The sequence below is a fragment of the Osmia bicornis genome, chromosome 16, assembly GCF_907164935.1.
Source record: "Osmia bicornis bicornis chromosome 16, iOsmBic2.1, whole genome shotgun sequence".
NCBI lineage: Eukaryota > Metazoa > Arthropoda > Insecta > Hymenoptera > Megachilidae > Osmia > Osmia bicornis.
In genome coordinates this window covers 7,463,605-7,479,467 of record NC_060231.1, presented here as the reverse complement: position 1 = coordinate 7,479,467, position 15,863 = coordinate 7,463,605, and the positions used below count along the sequence as shown (strand labels likewise).

The window sequence follows — 15,863 nt, the reverse complement described above, 5'->3', positions numbered from 1 at the left end:
AAGAAATGAAAACATACCGTAGAATATCTACATTGAGAACAAAAGGTAGATTCCTTTTATTTAGGAAATGAAGAAAGACTTATAAATTCTTTGTCATTTGCATCGCGCATTACGCTACGGAATATTCAACGACTTGCGCGAAGCGAAAAAATGTCCAGGCAATTTTTGTGTAAATTGGATGTCGGCGGACCGTAACAAGAGGTTAAGAGCAACGAAGCTTTCAGTAGGAAAGATATTTCTAACAATAAGATACGTAGTTATCCTCCCTGTATTTTCTTCCCACTTTGCATTCTTATTTTCTGTGGGGTTTTCAACCTCGATTCTTAAAATTTTCCATAATCACTTGAAATTTCAAATCTAATAGCTCTGGGAGAAAATTAAAAAAAATAAAAATAATTTCTGTGCCAGTAGGTTGAATAATTATTGAAATTAATGTAGGCGCACGGATCGTTAAGTAATTATTCAGTTTCTGGTAAGCCAGGGCAAACAGTTCTCTAGTCTCTAACGTAATCTCCGCTAGGCTAGCCTCCAATTTAGGAATGCCAAGGATGCTTCTAGTTTCCTCTATACGTATACAGACGCAATATCCTTCATACACGTATGCATAAATCCTCGTACGGTTATTGAACAACTCCGCTATCGGTTCGATATAACGTCAGATGTTTCCACATCGTCGCTTTCAATCGATGAACGTCCAATATTTTCAACTTGGCCCATGAAATTTTAACCTCCTATAGGTACTTCGGTCAAACAGTTACGTTTCTTTTTGAAAATACTCAAAATACCTAAATAGTTTAATTTTCATTCGGTAGAATTTTGTTATATCGCCGCAGACGGGGCTGCAGCCGACTATAAAAGAAGCAAATTTTGAAAAGGATGTAACAAGAGTCAATTGCAAAATATTAAAATTGTAAAAGTGACCCAGTACCATCTGAACGAAGATTAACAGAGCATAAAAAAATTAAGTACAGTTTGAGGAAAGAAAAACAGTGGAAACGAGTCTGTTAACGAAATATTCCAATTAGTAAGCAAAAACTGGTCCAATTACAAGAAGAACTCGGAATATCTCGAGTTTGATTGTAGAACAAAGCTCTGCATCCCGGCGTAGCCCCCATACATACGCACCTACGATTTTTAATATAAATTCAAATACCCGAACTAAAGTGCACGTCAGAGAAAGTAGGACACAGATGCACCAGGCGCAGAATGAAAATTGTTAACAGACTCTCTGGGGGAGTTTTTAATACCGTCGCGTCGTGTCTCGCGTCGCCGATGCTCTCGAAACTTTCCTAGTCGAGTTTTACACGAAGAGGGGCTGTCACTGTGGCTCTAGCAAGCTCTTTCATGAAATATTAAAGAGACCGGTGCAATACCCATCGGATAAAGAATTTAATTGCGTCGAAAACATCTTTTAAATCGGCTTTGTTTCCTTCTACGTCCACTTTTTCTCGTCAAAAGTTAAACGATTGAGAAACTCCATTAGAAATTTCATCTTCAAACGTAAAAACAATTTTCATTACAGTTCAATGTCCGATTAGGGCTCTCTCCATGGTCCGCCATCAATTAAATTAATATTTGAAAATGAATAATTTGCAAAATTTCAATCATTCAATTGTAATTCCTATTCTCGGTTGGAGGACTCATAGTAAAAGGGTTAACGAAATTTCTACTATTCAATTTTATTTCAATCTGCTCCATTCCATAAGAAATGAAATTGAAATTTTCTATCAACCCAAGTGGTAAATTTTCTTAATCGTTCGAGGTGCTGGTTAATCTTGATGACCGCCTTTGAAAGGGGGAGTTATTTGGGTCAAGTTGAATCGAGTGTTTCATTCATTAGACAGCTTCATCTTTCCAATATTTTTTTTTCTAAAGTCTGTAGTGAAGAAGGTTCTTGTTTAAAAGTCATCTTATTCATTGCTAAACACTTCAATATAGAATGGAGTACTTTAACATATATTTTTTTCAATGGATTAAAATAAAATACTATATTAAATTGACCAGTAAGCTATGTCTAACTCTGATTACAACTATCTTTTTAGATTAAAGAACGAAAAAGTTAACTGCGATCTACTCCTGAAAGTTAATGTACGCAAGAAAAAAATGAAGATAAGTGTGTTTGACAGGTATCTCGTTAATCACAATCGCCATTAATTCCCACCGCCGAAACGTTGAAGAGAAGTTACAATAAAGTTATCAGTGGTTATTCTTTACAAGAAGCAGTTTCTAACGAACGTTAGATCCCTTTTATGTAGTACTCGTGCATCGTGAATAGGGATGGGTGTCGCTTTATTCCTCGATCTCGACTGTCTGCTCGTTTGTGCGAAAGCGCGCTGCACTTTTGCCCTTCCCTTTGTTCGTACCTTTTTAAAGGGTAGCAACGAACAATGATGACACACTTTCTCAGCCGGGATGGCTGGGACAGGACGACCGTGCGATCCTCGCGAGAGAGGCTCATACTCAAATTTTCTTTTTCTCCGCCGGCTTCTTTCAATCCGTCTGTCCTCACACGTCCCCTTTGATCCGCCTCAACCCTTTGTCGTCAAAAACACCTTTGAACCGGTTCAATTCGTGTGACCGTATAGGAAGTTTGAATATTCGTTTTAGAATATTTAGAAAAAGAGGATGATCAAGTAATGCTGTTTAAAAAATATTCTTTGTACAATTATGCAGCGCCGTACAGAGCCGGATTTTGCATTTTCACTTTTGGAATCTGACGAAACATGAATATAAAGTTTAAATAAATGGAACGTAAACATGATATACTAAAATTGTTGAAACCGCGCTCGTTCGATGCCAAAATATCAAATTTATTTCCACGTCGTATCGATGCATAAACTTTTATTATACTCGTATTTTATGCACAACTTTAAAACTTCTGCATTAACGCCTTCTATGGCTTCTTCAATGTTTCTTATCACAGCTTGGGGAGCATGAAACTTGAGCCACCCATATTTTTTAAACAGTTGTAATAATTTTACCATTTTCCGCAACAGAGTTATAAACTATCACGAGGCATAATAAAATATTATAACCACTATTTTTTCAAATGCACTGTGTGTAAGGGTGGAAAATTTGTTCAACTTTACACATTTCAGTTGGAGGGTAATGGAGAAATAAAATGATATGGAGAATGATGCAAAGAATAAGGGTGTTATATGTAATTATAGTTGCAAAACAAATCTCTAATTCACAGGTGCAGACGAAGCAATTTAGTCATCCCTGGAACGAGAATCAGCTAATTAAGCGAGTATACACGATGACAGGTAAACCTCGACCCCACATGCCATATTGCGCTATCCGCACATTATGTGAACCAAACAGATGCCACACGTGTTGTGTCGAAAGATCGAAATTGGTACATACCTATCTGTGTCAGAAACTACAGGCAATAATGCATAAACAGAAAGAAGAGAACTATGTACACTAATCTCTAGAGAATTTCTATTGCAAATTTTCCTATTTATCTATTGGAAGTTTTTCAATTTTTCTCAAAAAAAATCTAAAGCATTTTCCTAGCAGAAATTTAGAATATTTTCTTGATAGAAATTTTCTACTGTAAAGTTTATTAAAAATTTTCCCAGATCTAGACCAATGGCGAGGTCTCCAAAATTACCATTTTCTCTAGAGAACACTAGTACGCTCCACAGAGACTGAATACACACATCCTGCTTTCATATTCAATTCATAAGACGAGCCGACAGTTAATTAACTAAAACAATGAACGAAAATCAATATTCTCCAAATTTGCACATATAAATCGTTTATTGCAGTGAATACGAAGACCTAAATTGCGTATCTGTATGCCCCCTCTATTTACACTGCCAATCACCAATGACCCTGTATGCCATTCAACCTCACAAGGTGTGAAACTTATTGTTCGAGGTTTGTTTGAAAAAAAAAAAAAAAGGGTATCGTATACGTTTCATGGAAACGTAAGGAAAGGTCAATGGAACATAAACAGTCGGTTCTTTTCAAAGCCCATCCTTGCGGAACGACGGAACATGGATGAATGGACGGCCCTATCGATCCAACTAAAAGCACCGCAGCTAAAGTGCTAAGGATTTTGTAGCGAAATAGGAGGTGGAAGCAAGAACCCGTACCGTGAACAGGGTTAAAGCAAGCGTTAAGAAAAATTATTGCTTCGGTTAGACATCAGGCTCCATTTTCGAAGGCATGAACTATGACAGGAAAGGAGACTGTTCTTCTACTTTTCTTGCACACCTACGTGACCACAATATGATACCGGTAACCAGGATATCTTCCATGTATCACTTTCTGCCAGTTCATTTTTCATGCCATACACAGAAACGTGTTTCTTCGTTTCTCTCACAAATCCCTGTTGAAGATCGTCGACTCCGCTACACACCTTTTTACTTAATAAATGATCAACTTTTTAATTTTCTCATGTTTTATGGACACTATTAGTCAACGATTTCACACCGCTTCTTATAAATTGAATCGTCTTTTTATTTTCTTAACCCTTTATAACAGGAATGGATTTAGACCTCTGGAGCCCCGGGGCTACCGAACCTTTGAGAATGTTTTTTAATTGAATACAAATTGGAAGGAAAGTCTTTAACCTATGCCATTAATGACCCAGATTGTTATTAATTTTCCAGGACACGATATCAAGGAAATAAATATTAAAAAAAGGGATGAATCCTTAGTTGGAACGTTAAGGAACTTAAAAAGCAAACGTTCGATTAATAGTTTCGTACACGTAGAGGAAGGATTAAAAAGTGGGAAGAGGCGAGAAAGGGATTAGAATACTTGCAGAACTCGGTAGTTTCCGTTCGGCAAGGAGGTTGAGAGGCGTCGTTTTCCCGAATCCTCCTCGTTCCCGGCATTTCTCTCGGCTTCCGACGAAATTATTACACGCTCAAGTGGAGTTTCGGCGAGTGCCGGTCGGAGTAATTAAATTTCACTGTATATGTTAAAGAGGGCTGGCAAGAGGAGGGGGGCTGGTGGCGAATGAAGAGAGGAGGAATGAAGAGGAATTTAAGTACGGTGCAACGAGGACTGACAACGACACCTCCACAAGCTTTGTTATTACCGAATTAAATAATACAAAATAGTAAAAGTATGTTTGTCCAGCTTGAATGATTAATTACCCAAGAAAATTTTGGAATTCAATAGTAAAATTATTTTTCTACTAGAAATTTTCCTAATAAATTAATATTAACTACTTAAACATATGCAAATTACATTGCATTGTATTTAATTATAGCTATAATCTGTTATTGTATGGTATATAAAATTTGATTTTTGGATTAATGATCACTGCTGAACATCTGTCCCATGCTTTTATGCTTCTGTTACCACTGTTGGCACATTAATTACCCCTGTTATACCAGCTTACATGACCTCGGTTTTCTGCGACAAGGTGACATGGTAAACGAATCAGTGGTCACGATGTGGGAAGGTTTCCAACAAGGATGCGGATTCTGGCGCCAGGGCGACAAAAACCTTCGCAAATAACACCATGAAGACCACCAGAAACGGTAATTTACATTTGACGATGATTTCCCATTTATTAAGGGGAAGATTCCATTGAGGATCATGAAAGTGTTATATTAGAAACATAGTTAGTCTTTGAAAATAATAAATCCTCTCTATTGTTGAATCAAATTTATGAAAAGAGAAAGCAATGAGCGCTTGGGAAGTCGAACGCTAGGGTTCCCTAGCGCGAGGAGCCTGCGCAGAGACTTTGCGCACTAAGAAAATCCCTAGATGACCATCTATCAAGATTAGGAAAGATTTAGAGAAAAAATGTTAAAAATATTAAATACTACTAAATTCAAATAAAATAATGTTAGATTGAAAGTGAAATATTTTTAATTGTGCCACTATCACTGTCACGAAATTTCTAGATTTGAAGCTTCGCGTATCAACATGACTTCCCTGTATGAATCCCAAGATTAATTTACACCAGGACCCTCACTCCTGTTGACCTTAAGTGTTTGATTTTGAAAGTTTCATTGAAGAACACCGTTTCAAAGGGTAGGCACTGTAAAGCCGAGAGAAATTAGCTTAACAATGTGTGACCAAAGGCGGTGGAACCAACAACGTGTGCTGGCAAATATTGATATTCGCGTTGTTCACAGACTCCAGTCTGGCTCGTAGCCTGGATAATTTCCAACTAGGACGACAATAACGCGATTCGGTGCGGCGTGACATCGGCGATAAAAATGCCCGATAGTAAATACGTGATTTCGCCTTGGCGCAGCAGCAGATGGGGATGAGCTGCGTTCGCGTAAGGAATTACCATTGCAACCGGTGAATATTAATCACTAACCTGCAAATATTTTACGCTTGGCAACGTATGCATAAAGCGTCTGCAATTCATTCGCTTAAAATATGTAAATGGATAAATAATACAGGTACGTGCAATATCGTGCGAAAGTGTTTGGCCATTGTTAATCTTCGATATTTACATATTCTTTACACGGGGTAGTCCGTGCGACTAAAACAAGTGTACTTCTGATTGCAGTCAGAAAAATAAATAATTCAACGGGGATGAACGTAAATACGTAGAAAACATTTTACAAAGAGAGCAAGAAAAATTATTATTCATCTGTAAACTTAGCTAAATTTACTGTATGTCCTTAAACGTAAATACACGAAACAAGAAAGACTCTTATTTAGTATGAATGTAATTTGCACGAACATCTGCAGTCTATTAATCACGACCCCTTTATTCCACAATCTTCTAGAAGAGAAAAACGCAGGCATGGGAGAAGAAAAAGATGCATAATCCCAAGATTGACGAGGCTTTGGATTAAATCAGTGTTACAAATGGACTTTAGGAAAAAGCGTACCCACAACCATCATTAATATCTTCGTGACAGAATCATGTCTGTGGTTGATTGCTGCCTATTCGCGAATCTTAATGATAAGCCACGTTGTTTGATGGATTCCAGAAAAGAAAGAAAATTGGGGGGAATAAAAATAGCATGAATAGAAGAAACGGGGAAAGTCGATGTACGGTTATATTGCCGCAGACAGGGCTGTAGAATTGGACAATTTTTCAAACTCTCTAGCTTTCATTTAGAGGGAAAGAGGAAACAGAAATTCGTGTAAAAATTATATCACTCGCGTGGCAATATAACGCGAGTCTACTGTATATTTATGGAACAGAAGCTGCAAACAATTAAAATGAACAAACTTTACCCAAGATCACGACTAGTCGTGTATTTCCGATTTTCAATTCTGAAACGTTTGAAAGGAAAATGAGCGCGATAACGGTCTATCTGAGAGCGACAAATGAAAAGTTCGTTGCATAGGAGGAAAACTAGATATCAGAGATCGATCATTGACGATCGCGCAGAAGAATCGGCATATTCCTGAAAGGTATTCACGGCAACTCGTGTTTATCTGTACACGGTACGTTTCTCTTGCCAGTATGCTCACTTCATCGAAGTACACGTTGATAGGCATTCGGCTCGCGATAGTTGCTCAGCCTTGCCAGTATTGTTCGAACCATTCCCATTACATTGCATTGTCTTTCAACCACGCCAGTAATCAGCACGCTTTGTTCCGGGCCTTCATTTCCTCCAACAACCACCCCGATACCGACCCTGAGCAAGTTTTTAATTGTCGGATAACCTTCGAACTTCTAATGCTCACGACTATCCCTTAAACCGCTTCTGAAACTGCAACCTGCTATCTAAATCTGAATCGTAGTAAATCAGGGAATAATCGTTATTTTAATAATCTAGGAGCTTGCAACTAAAGGGGTGCTTTTTAAGAACATTAATTAAGGAGTGTTAAGTATCAAAGATTTATACTGCGTATACTTACGGAGAATGAACACAGAAACAGCAGTGAAATTTATTTTAACAAAATACCAGAAGAATATGGTGGAAAGAGAGAAGTATATAATAAGAGAGAAAGAAAAACGAAGGGATTTCACGGCTTTAAGCGCCCAGCGTTTCATTTCTCTCGCCACCCTTTTTGTCTATTTTTTACTAGCTGCCTCGCGGCTACCGAAAACGCAAAGACGTGCATTTAAAAAGCTGTTTGTCAGTTATCACCACGCCTCTTTGCCGCTAAGAAATCAAAGGGATCTTCTCTAAAGAGCAATTTGCACTTATTTAAATATTTTCTTTGCATCGTTCATGATACGATTTTTACAAAAGTCAATATTTCAAATTTTTTGGTGTAGGTACAATCGAAAAAAGGGGATGACTTTACATGAAAAGCAATTTGTATCGTTCTAAACTCTGTTTCTCTTTAAAATTAAATGGAACTCGAGGAACGAAGGGTTAATATAATATTCTTAATGGAACTTGGAGGAAAGAAGGGAAAGAGGAAACGTTAAAAATGTTGGCGATAAATTCAGCTGGAACAGTTCCATGTCCAAAGTACAAGAAAAGTATTTATACATTAGAAAGTTCCGCGGTAGCATCTATTTCTATTTGCCTCCTCGTCTGCCATTCAGGTCAAACTTCCGGGGCAGTCGGATATCGAAAAATAACGACAGAGTAACACTTGAAAAAGATTACGATACTGGGTCGTTTGTTCAGAGAAATGGATATCGCGGCTCCCGTGACTCTCTCGCCTTGGAAATTTCTATCGATTCTCAAGATTTCCTACGCTATCTCCAACAACCATCCCCTTTTCTACTCCTCCGTATCTCCTTAAAAGTGGTACTCGCGTAACAACTCTTGCACCTCTCGCTTCGTGAACGTGCAAGGTACTTCAAAATCGAAAGCCAACATTTATAAAAAAAGGAGAAAATAAAAATTGATCGATTAGAGCAGCAGTTCTCGACTAGTGGTACACGTATTCGACATCAAACAGTCGCACCATGTTCCTAGGATACCTTCCAAGACATTTTTATCTAAGAGCAAGTATATCAGGGTACAATCCAATCTAAGGTCCCTGGGTACTCGTATCAACGATCACGAAAAATCCGAGAGGGTCGAAGAGGACCGAAAGTAATCCAAGTAGGTCTTATTCGCTACAATCGTTCGACGCGTAGCACTATGATTGCCGTCGATCTTCCTTCCTTTTTTATTCACCCTGATAAAACGCGACGCCTGCTTTTATCTTTCAAAGAAAATTAAACGAACCGGTGCTCATACCTATCCATGGAATTAATAAATATTTTAACAATTTTCGTAAAAATAAAATTTCCGTGAAATATGAACCTTTTTCAGTATAAAATTCTGTGCTTCAGAGAATTAATATGCGCCTCTTAAAGAAACTTTCTTTTCAATATAAACTAGTTACGAAGGTAACAACTTTTGATGCAGCAAAACTTCCTTTCATTTTTTGATTGACGAAAGAAACAGGATATTGCAGCCGCGCTGCAAAGTAATCTGCATATTACACGTCTAATTTTATGACTCGATTTATCTTTAACCTCTGTGATACGCCGAGAAAGATGCATCTTCCTGATTCCATGTCCTTGCTCAATTTGCATTTTAAGAACTCCTAGGAAGTTAAATAAATTACACGTTCATAAAGGATCAAGTGCATCCTTATGATAATGTAACAACATGGAATACAAATTCTCTTACAAATTAATGCAGGAGACGAACACAGTAATGGGAACAGTAAAAATTATTATTCCTCCTTATAATCAGTATGTTTCCTTTAATTACAAGTATAATTCATTAATATAAATTACAATGAACTAAAGAGAATCATTTATTGAACTTAACAATCACTGCAGGTGCTTGCCAATTACTATGAAACTACAAAGTCATTAATGTAAAAATTGATCTAGTCAGACAGGATGGTCGACAGGGTAATTCAGTAAAAGGTTTGATTACAAGCGTTCCATAGTTTCGAGAACAGTTGTTGACAAGCGATCGCTCCTTTAAGGGTCCTCGAATGCCAGAGCATGCGATGCGAATCTCGACTAATTAGCGCGAGTTCGAGCGGATCGTTAAAGCGGAAGTAGCCGACGGGCTTCATCGACACTAAAGTATTCCCTGTGTTCTCGAAATTTTAATGGAACGAGACATAATTACCGATTGTCACGCAAGAAAACGTCTTATACTTATTATTAATAATATAAGCTACCTTCTGTTGCATAGCAACCAGAACTAGGGTATAGACACCACGATGTCCCTAGACAAAACGTAAAAAGTAACTAATTATAATTAGTAAAATTTATCTATCCCCCCTGCACTTGAGAGAACATCCTGTGCTGTTTAAATGGCAGCTCATTTCGAAAGAAAATCGCTGTTAAAATTGCGAAGCCGGGTAGCTAGTTTCAAATCATGTGTACTTTATTAATATTTAATGATATTTTAATGGCTCGGCAGAATGTAAAAGCGAAGCAGACGACGAGGAGGAGGTTAAGTGGTCGCTCGACTGTATTTGTCAGACGACTTTTCTGTTTGCATGCCGGCTGCTCGTTTGTTCCACGTACAAGCAGTCATTGTTCTCCCAGATTATTTTTCCTCTTTCGTTTCCTGGTTATCCCCTTGTGCACGTAGGCGGCACAATCGAACGCTTTTTTCCCTCCTTTCTTTCTTTTATATCTTTCTCTGCATTCGTTTCAATTGCTACGGCACCAGGGAAACTCTACATTAATCGTGGTCCCGTTTTATAATGCTTAATTAATTTGCATGAACGGCATTTCTCGTTATGTCACGGATTCTTTATGCCGAGTTTCTTTCCCATTTGCGAAGCTAACGAGAAACATTCAATTAGTCAATTTTCCCGATGCAAAGCTTATGAAAGTCACGATTATAAAAAGACTACAAATTTAAAAAACAAATTAAAATTTTTTTTAGTCAAGTAGTTCCACTTCCATAAAAGAGCAAATTAAAAATTCAGATAAATTTCGATAACAGAAAGGGACGAATTTGTGTGTTCAATATAGAGTAATTATTCCTTTAACGTTTCACAGGAAACAATGGTGATCGCAAAATAGGGTGATAAAACGGAGTTCAGTCGTTTTCGGATATTTCGCAAGGGTCGTAAGTGGTGTTCCCACCAGTATTTAATCGAGCCCCAGCATGATTTAATTTGATTCGCTGGACGAAGCCTACGATCCATTGGGAGTATCGTAGATAGTTACGGAACAGGTGCTGGCGTATCTAGTTCATTTACCATGCGGTTAATGATGTATCCGTAGGGGGACGAAGTACTCACAGATCCCAATAGATTTACCTTTTAATGATTTGCGTTTAAGTTAATTGAAAGTTGCCGCCGCTCCGATGTCGAGATACTCGGTTGCCGACTTAACACCATTAAATCAAACCGGTTAAAGTTAGAAATTCACCATTCGTCTCAACAATCTCATTTTACCTCTGATAACGTAATAAATAAATACTCTACTAATTAATTAATTAGACTTCGAGGTTTCAAAATTCAAGTTCCGAAATTTAACCCTTGCCATCAGATAATTGATCTATTTAAATTTCACCTATCACCAAATTCAAAGAAACGTTTTAATATTTTGTGCAATCTGAAAAATTGAATACACGATTGGAAACTGTTTGAATTGCCGTAGGAAAACTTATATCCAATAATTTAGGGGATGTTAACGTTTCTACTAGCGAGTCGACGACGGTGAACGTATTTGCTTTTCATTCAAGCGAAGGTAACGTGGTTTATGGAAGGTAGGCAAATATAAATATATATAATACTCGCGGAACGAGAATGTATACAGTGTCGTATACTTTTCTTTTTACACGTAAGGCAAAGAGTGATATTCTTTCTAAAGTGAAAAGAAAAGTCTGATTTAAATACTAAAAAAATCTAATTTTTTAATTGAAGAAAAATTTCTGAAGAAAATTCTTGTTTGCACAAACAGATAGAATCGCGAAAGGATTACCAATCACTCTTTACCGAAACACGTCGATCCAAAACGTTTCCTGTCGATAGGGACGTGCTTTTCGCAGTTTCCCTATGAGAATACAAGTTTAGAAGCTTGCCAAAGTTTTCCTGACAAATCGTCTAGAATCCGCGCGGGTGCACACGCGCATTCGTGACACTCGTTGGAGAACTTTTGCCATAACCATTGTTCATTCAGCTGACACGTACGGAAAGCGTTCTTTGTTTATATTTCGCTGGACAATCCACCGCCGTTTCTCCCTCTTTCTCTCTGTTTTTGCTCGTTCACCTTGCCCCGATTTCCCCGTGTGCTTCTTCACCCTCTTTCCATCCCCCTTCACCACATATCCTTCCTATCCGGCAATTTTTCTCCCGTACGCGTGCTTTCAGTGTGCATACACGCTACGCGTCGACATCCTTTCAGGAAGGGTGTTCCAGTTGAAAATAACGTAAATTTTTGTCTTTCGCGATGGCTGTTTTGTTGTTGCAAAATGCATAATTATATAATTCAGAAAATCATAGTTTTGGAAATATTAATGTTGGAATTAATTTAAAGAATATGTAAATTGGATTTCAAGGTTTTGAAATCCAATTGGTACCAGGTATCTGCCCTAGAGAAATTGTCCTAAATTTAATATAGGAGCTATTAATAATAAAATTTTCCTAAATGAACCTAAAGGATATAATGATATTAATTCTTTTTGAATTTACATAAATGGTACCTCTACTTTATTAATGTATTTAAACGAATCAATCAATGTTATTGGTTCCTTGAGTTTCTCATATTCCAAATGATTACAAGTGTTCGAAAATGTAAATTGAATCTATATATCAATGAAATATGAATTTATGCATGAATCAACTAACTAGAATAACAGTTTAATGGGATGAATTTATTTCCGTTCGAAATGCAATGGTTGATTGCATTTGTCGTGAACGCGTGGACCTTTACCAATACCTTTCTGCTATAACCACATAAATAGAAACTTACATAACGTTGGTGAATCGAACCAACCGTGTGGAAATTTTTCATCCAATCGGAGACTAGTCGATAAAACGTGCATACACGCTGCACGTTGAATTAATTTTCATTTCTGAAAATAAATTTCCTTTTCGACAAAATTGCCGTTGCTATTCGCTTTTTTAAAAAATTTTCATTTATATCATTCATTGCTGTAAAAATATTTATGCGACCTGTTACCCTTTTATTATTGATTTTGTTTTATGATTAACGATTAATTTTATGATAGAGTTCGTAAGTGTGATAAGCTTTAATTACTAAGCTTATCAAAATAACATCTATCTCTAATTAAGCCTCTATCATTATCATCACATTTCTCGTGAATGAAGTTTGCCTAGAGAAAGCTCAAATTTCAGCCATAAATTCCCAAACTATCCTCTCCCCCCACCCAACTTTGATCCAAGATCATTGGATCACTTTGTCACAGGAATTTCGTAATATCACCTTAATGAACTCTAATGGAACTTAATTGGAACTTATCGTGAACTTCATCTTCCTCGATATGAGTGTCTAGATCATGTGCTATTAGTCAAAGACATAGTGCTATCATGTTCAAAAATCCCAAAATTCTAAAATTTCGAAACTCTACATTTCCAAATATCTAAAAATATCTAAACTTCCACATTTTCAAAATTCTAAAATTTCAAAGTTCCAGGTTTCCACAATTTTAAAGTTTTAAAATTTCCAAGGGTGTTGGCCCACCCCAGAAAAAAGTCCAAATTAAAATTTCTTTTTATACTTTCTATAAAGCTTATACATAATTCCTGGAAAATATTATTCAATAAAGAAGATTTCATTAACCCTGTTATGGCGATACTGTATTGTTAGTTATTTTAAAAAATTAATCACCGATGATAATGGCCTGATAATACAATTATTTATTACATCACAGGATTTTAACTCCATTATCGCATCGTATTTCAATATTGCAACCTATTAACAGATATTTTTAATCCCTTGCAATTATTAAATCAAATTACTAAGATATAACTTTAAAAATCCAATAGAAATTCATTTTATCCATCGAATTAAAGTTCATTCATCATTTTCATTTGAAATAAAAGGTATGAATCAAATTCAACAGATAGAATAGAATAGGTCTGATGCTTTTGACTATGTATATCGCAAGGGTCGCACGTAAAGTGCACTGTTTATGATAGATCATCCTTAGAATAGAGCTAGCCTGGCAGTACCTATGTCGTCGTCATAAATACCTACATAGATATGTAGATTCGCGTGCTCTCTGAAGTATCTCTGAACCTGACAGGGCTGCTGCCTCTGCAGTGTTCTTAACAACGAAACTTTGTAGCCCCTTTGACTTAAAGAGTAAAGTCCATTCATCTTTTCAATGAACGACACAGTGAACGACGTCAAGTATTAAAATCAAATCATTTTTATTCCATTTTCCAAAAATACTCAGTCTTAATATTACCAGTGTGTTCATATGAATCATGTATTGTCTTAGCCTGTTAATACAAGCCGTGGAAACTTGCGGAAAACTTGAAATACAAAGCCACGAAACTTCACCGCGACTTACCAATTTCTCCACGGGGGGAATACGAAACTTTCCGCGTTTCCCCCCAATATCCTGACTCCGCTTTATTGTTAATCAGTTTATGAATGCGCGAACAGCGAACAACACGAATTTCAATTTCCACAGAATTTTTATAACAATCCAATGAAATTTTCGTGTTATTTATTGTTTAGATTACTAGGAATATTCGATAATCAATACGACATCGCGTATCGATTCTTCTTCCTCGTACATAATGGACGTACTTAGACATCGGAGGACTTGTCAGCTTATAGGTATAAATCTTTATTACTCACCACGTCGATGAGCTGCGATAGCTTCAGCTTAATGCAGACGCGTAGCACGTCCGAGGTGTTCACAACGGGTCGTACCAGTTTGTTGTAGTTTGAGAGGAGGTCGTCGTAAAGGCGTTTCGCGTCCGGATTCCCGGCGACAGCTCCGTGAACCACCAACGCCGAGAGAAACCATACTCGTAGCGTTTCCCCTATGATCGGGGGCATCATGATCCTCTGATTCCTCCACTATGAACAACACAACCGACACCCACGAACCCTCGCTCGACCGCACTAACCGTGAACCACGAATCTGTCAAGCACACAAAATGGAACATTTGTTAATTTAAATACCGGAGTTTACCCTTAGTTGGTGAGCTAGGGTTTGACGTATCCTAATTATAAAAGAAAAACATATAATTAAAAATATAATTTTTATATTTCAAAAGGTTGAGAATCACTGGCCTATAGCAAAAAGTTTATTAGTACGTTAGAAGGAATTTGTTCTCCTCTTTCTATTCATTTTTTTTAATTGAGGATCACTAAGCGAATACTACATTTGTCTTGCGATGCATTGACTTGTACTACTTGCACCAGTAATCTATATCAACGGTAACCACTACATCAATTTATACTCCTTACTAAAGGGCATATGATTTATTTTTAATATTTTTTATCTTAATGGTGACTTAATTTAGAAGGTTTTTGTTATAAACAAAATATCTACTATTAAGGTTCATTGTTTTGTTTTAAATATTCTAAAAAATGTTTCTTTCTTATTTTAATATAAATATCAATTTGCAACGATCATTTAGAAAAATCTTGAAATACAAATTGTCATTAATCTAAATTTAAAAATAAAAATAAATTTGGACGCTATATGTTGCATCTTGTTAACTACAACCTGCTAATCAGAAATATGAATTGGGTTAAGGACACAATGTTCCACCAATTATGTGAATTGTCACAATTCCAGATTTGCTATGCTATGATTGACCTACGATCAGTCTCTCCGCGGAATGCAACGAAGTATCCTCGAAATGCACGAATTTCATCTTTCAAATAGTACTGGAACCGCATCGATTGTACGACATTCTCAGATCTCGAAGCAAGACATTCCACGAACATTTTGCGACGGTTTGACATACATACAGGTAGAGAGCGTAAAATAAATAATTTATTTTTCGTTTGCGAAACAAATTCAACAGAAGGTGAGAATATCGAGGAAAAAATATTA

General features: G+C 36.8%; 1 protein-coding gene across 1 annotated transcript in view; it reads right to left on the bottom strand.

The window, feature by feature from the left end:
- The window catches only part of LOC114872237 (acetylcholine receptor subunit alpha-like), a 78,492-nt gene that overhangs the window by 60,271 nt on the left and 2,358 nt on the right, over window positions 1-15,863 (bottom strand). The window contains exon 2 of the mRNA XM_029179247.2: window positions 14,651-14,939. Within this exon, the coding sequence (XP_029035080.1) occupies window positions 14,651-14,857 (207 nt within the window). The 5' untranslated portion in view covers window positions 14,858-14,939. The remainder of the gene's footprint in view (window positions 1-14,650; window positions 14,940-15,863) is intronic.